The sequence below is a fragment of the Propithecus coquereli genome, unplaced genomic scaffold (genome assembly GCF_000956105.1).
Source record: "Propithecus coquereli isolate 6110/MARCELLA unplaced genomic scaffold, Pcoq_1.0 Scaffold65, whole genome shotgun sequence".
Classification (NCBI taxonomy): Eukaryota; Metazoa; Chordata; class Mammalia; order Primates; family Indriidae; genus Propithecus; species Propithecus coquereli.
In genome coordinates this window covers 2,090,121-2,093,969 of record NW_012152507.1, presented here as the reverse complement: position 1 = coordinate 2,093,969, position 3,849 = coordinate 2,090,121, and the positions used below count along the sequence as shown (strand labels likewise).

At 35.2% G+C, this 3,849-nt stretch overlaps 1 protein-coding gene across 1 annotated transcript in view; it reads left to right on the top strand.

Annotated features, from left to right (window-relative positions):
- Nucleotides 1-3,849, top strand: part of PRMT9 (protein arginine methyltransferase 9) — a 57,502-nt gene that overhangs the window by 31,822 nt on the left and 21,831 nt on the right. The window contains exons 4-5 of the mRNA XM_012660011.1: nucleotides 2,140-2,242; nucleotides 2,747-2,919. Coding sequence (XP_012515465.1) covers nucleotides 2,140-2,242; nucleotides 2,747-2,919 — 276 coding nt within the window. The remainder of the gene's footprint in view (nucleotides 1-2,139; nucleotides 2,243-2,746; nucleotides 2,920-3,849) is intronic.

Below are 3,849 nucleotides of genomic sequence, written 5' to 3'. Positions count from 1 at the left end.
TTCTTTATTAAAAATATTTAAATATCTTGAGAAAATTTGTGGCAAGGAATATAATAAATAAACTTGACCTTTAGCAAGTTATTTAACCTATGTTAATTTCATTGTTCTAGTTTGTAAAAATGGATAATACATCTTGTGTGGTCAATAGCTACATAAAAACAAGACGTGAAGAGATTAGACTTAATGGATTTATCACCTTTTGTGTTAATATCCTTGTTTAAAATGAAAGCTTTGGAAGTGTCAGCTGTCAATGTATTTTCGACTGAGCCCTATAAATTATTTGAATATAATCGTTTAAGTCTTGGCTTTTTAGTTTGTCATCTTACCGTGGTTCATATCACAAGGGTGATGGAATTTTAGAGCTAGAAGGGATTTAAAAATCATCTGGTCCAACACTATCATTTTAGAGAAAGAGTTTTCTTTATATAGCATTTACTTTACTACCTCTCTTGGGTTGATCTTCTCATCTTACTTAAATTCAGTTTATATTGAAAGAGAACTTTTTGTACTCTTACTGTTATTTGAACTATGACTTTAAAAAGTCTTCTTCTGTATATAATAATATTTATGTTTGCCAGTGCTGATACTTTTTAATGGTCTCTACATTTGTTCTCATGAAGGAAGTCCTATTAGATTGTTAAGGCAAATATTATCCCCATTTTATAGGAAAAAAACACTTTTCTGAATTGCCTTAGTCCACTTGTCAGCATACCACAGACTGTGGTTTAAACAATGGACATTTATTTTCTCACAGTTCTGGAAGCTGGAAGTCCATGATCAAGTTACCAGCAAATTTGATTTTCTGTGAGAGTTCTCTTTCTGGCTTGCAAATGGCTGCCTTGTTGTGTCTTCATATGACCTTTGCCTCTGTGTGTGTAGAAAGAGAATGATCTCCAGTATCACTTTCTCTTTTATAAGGACACCAGTCCTATTAGATTAGGGCCCCGCCCTGATGATCTCATTGACCCTGTTTATCTTCTAAAAGTATCTTATCTCCAAATATAGTCCCTTTGGGTATTGGAGCTCCAACATGAGTTTGGGGGAACGAAGGTGGGCAGATACAAGTTAGTCCGTAGCATGAATCAAAGTTACCTTAATATGATCTGCATTTTTCTCTCAGGTAATGTTGTAGAAAGATCTGCTGGCTTTGAATCAGGAGATATGGATTCCAGTTCATACTCTATTCATTTTGACCTTAAGCAAATACCTAGACTTCAAGATATTGTACTAGATGATTTGAAACACCCTCTACATTCTAAATGTATGCAGTCATAAATATTGAGTATTTTCTGTATATGTAATATTGAGTTTAGGCACTGTGGGGGATATCAAAGTTGTTCTTGACCTCAAGGGATCTACAGTCTAGATAGGAAGATAAAGAATATTTATGAAACTTTTCTTCTAACTACACAAATGAATGATACTGGCAATAAGTGCTAAAGGAGTTCAGAGAAGGGAGAAATTATTTTGGTGTATCTTTGAGAAAATTTTCTAGAAAGAAAGAATGGACAGAAGAGCAGAGCTCTGGGCTAGGATTTTGTGAAAACTCACAGGTAGTGGGTAAAGCTAGATAAGTGACAAGAGAGGCACAGTCGAGGTTTAGGAGGCAGACATGAATGACGTAGTATCATAGAAGGGACAGATTGGATTTGAGAGGGAGGGCTTTCACCTGCATAAAATTTTATTTGTAGACCAAGAAAAATGACAACTGAGAAAGAGGATTCATTTTGATAAGCAGGGAGTCCTTGATGATAGAGAATATATTTATAGAGTATGAGATAATAGAAATCCAGTTACTTAGCATTAAGAAGGGGGAGTGATAAAGGTAATGGGCATGAACCACTCTTACGGATTTAGGCAATGAAAGAATAGTCTGAGGAGGCAACAGAGCCGGTGAAGGTTGTCTCGCTCCCCTCCCACCCTACCAAATCAAGGGAAAGGAGCGAGTGGAGAACAAGAGGAGCCTGAGGAACGTTGGAGTCAAGTTCCTCAAGACTCAGGGGCAGATGTTAAAAATGAAATATATTAGAAAATTTTACATATGGACTGTTTCTATAATATACTACTCTCTCTTCTTGACATCTTTATATAATAGCATGATATTTTACTTACATATATCTTTAAAAAATCATTCTATAGAGTGTCCCTAGTTGTAACAGAAACTGTCGATGCAGGTTTATTTGGAGAAGGAATTGTGGAGAGTTTGATTCATGCATGGGAGCATTTACTTTTGCAGCCAAAGGTAAGCAGCGTAAAAATACTTAAATTTGATTTGCTAAGCAATATGAAATGTATTTCCCATTGTCAACGTGTAGATGCCGTGTGGTTGGAAAGAAATCCATGCAAAAAACATTTAATAACAGTGCAGTGTATGTTTGTATGCCCAAATAAGGTGTACAGGAAAAAGATACTCCAGGAAGGAATTGAGGTTACTTTGTGGAGGGACTAACTATGGAATTCTAGAGTAGGGTTAAGAAAGGGAGGTACTTTCAGTCTCACAGCCCTCACTGCTTGGAATTTTGGCAAATTATCAAAAGGGAGTGTAGAGTTAACTAGCTTGGTATGGGTTTTTTTTTTTTTTTTTTTGAGGCAGAGTCTTACTCTGTTGCCCGGGCTAGAGTGAGTGCCGTGGCGTTAGCCTAGCTCACAGCAACCTCAAACTCCTGGGCTCAAGAACATCATAATTCCATTAAAATAAAATAAATACAGTGGATTATTTCTTTCTTGATGGAACACTTTTTTCTCTTGTAGCATGTTTGCTAAAAAAGCTGGAGCACATTCTGTGTATGCCTGTGAGTTATCCAAGACCATGTATGAACTCGCCTGTGATGTAGTGGCAGCAAATAAGATGGAAGGAGGGATCAGACTCTTACACATGAAGTCCTTTGACATAGAAATTCCAAAACACATTCCTGAAAGGTATTACAATATACACTCATTTTAGTGTTTATAATTCACTATTTTATTTTTTAAAAATCAAAATACATTCCTAGTTTCTAGTCTAAACAAAAATGCTAAAACTCTTACTTTGTAAAGATATGGATATAGGATAGTTTAAGACAGATATTCATAACAATGTCAAATTCTTTTTTTTTGAGACAGAGTCTCACTGTGTTGCCCGGGCTAGAGTGCCGTGGCGTCATCCTAGCTCACAGCAACCTCAAACTCCTGGGCTCAAGCGATCTTCTCACTCATTCCCTCTTTTTCTCTATCTCAATATATATTTTATTATTTTTTTTCTTTTTTAAAAATTGGTTAGAGGCATCAAATCCTTTTACTACTAAATACTTCATTGTTTATTTTCTAAGAACAAAAACATTCTCTTATATAACTATAGTACAATGATGAGAATCAGGGAATTAACATTGTTACAATACTGTTTAATACACACTCATATTTAGCTTTTCTCGGTTGATCCAGTGCTGTCCTTTCTGAAGCGGGTTTTTCTTTTTTACCAGTCTGGATTCAAATGCAGGATCATGAATTGCATTCATATGTCAGGTCTCTTTAGTTAATTAATATGGAGTACTTACTTCCGCTTTTGGTTGTCTGTTATGACATTGATAGTTTTGAAGACCAGGCCAGATATTTTGTAGAATGCCCTTTCATTTGAATTTGTCTGAAGTTTGTTCATGAGTAGATTTGTGTTACTCATTTTTGGCAGGAGTACCACAGAAGTAATATGTTCTTGTTGCATTATATCAGAAGGCACATAAGATTTATTTGTTTTCTTAACTGATGACATTAACCTCATTAACTTGGTTAAGGTTGTGTCTGCCAGGTTTCTCTACTGAAAATTTTTAATTTTTTCCTTTGTGATTAATAATTCATTAATGTGTATTAATATTT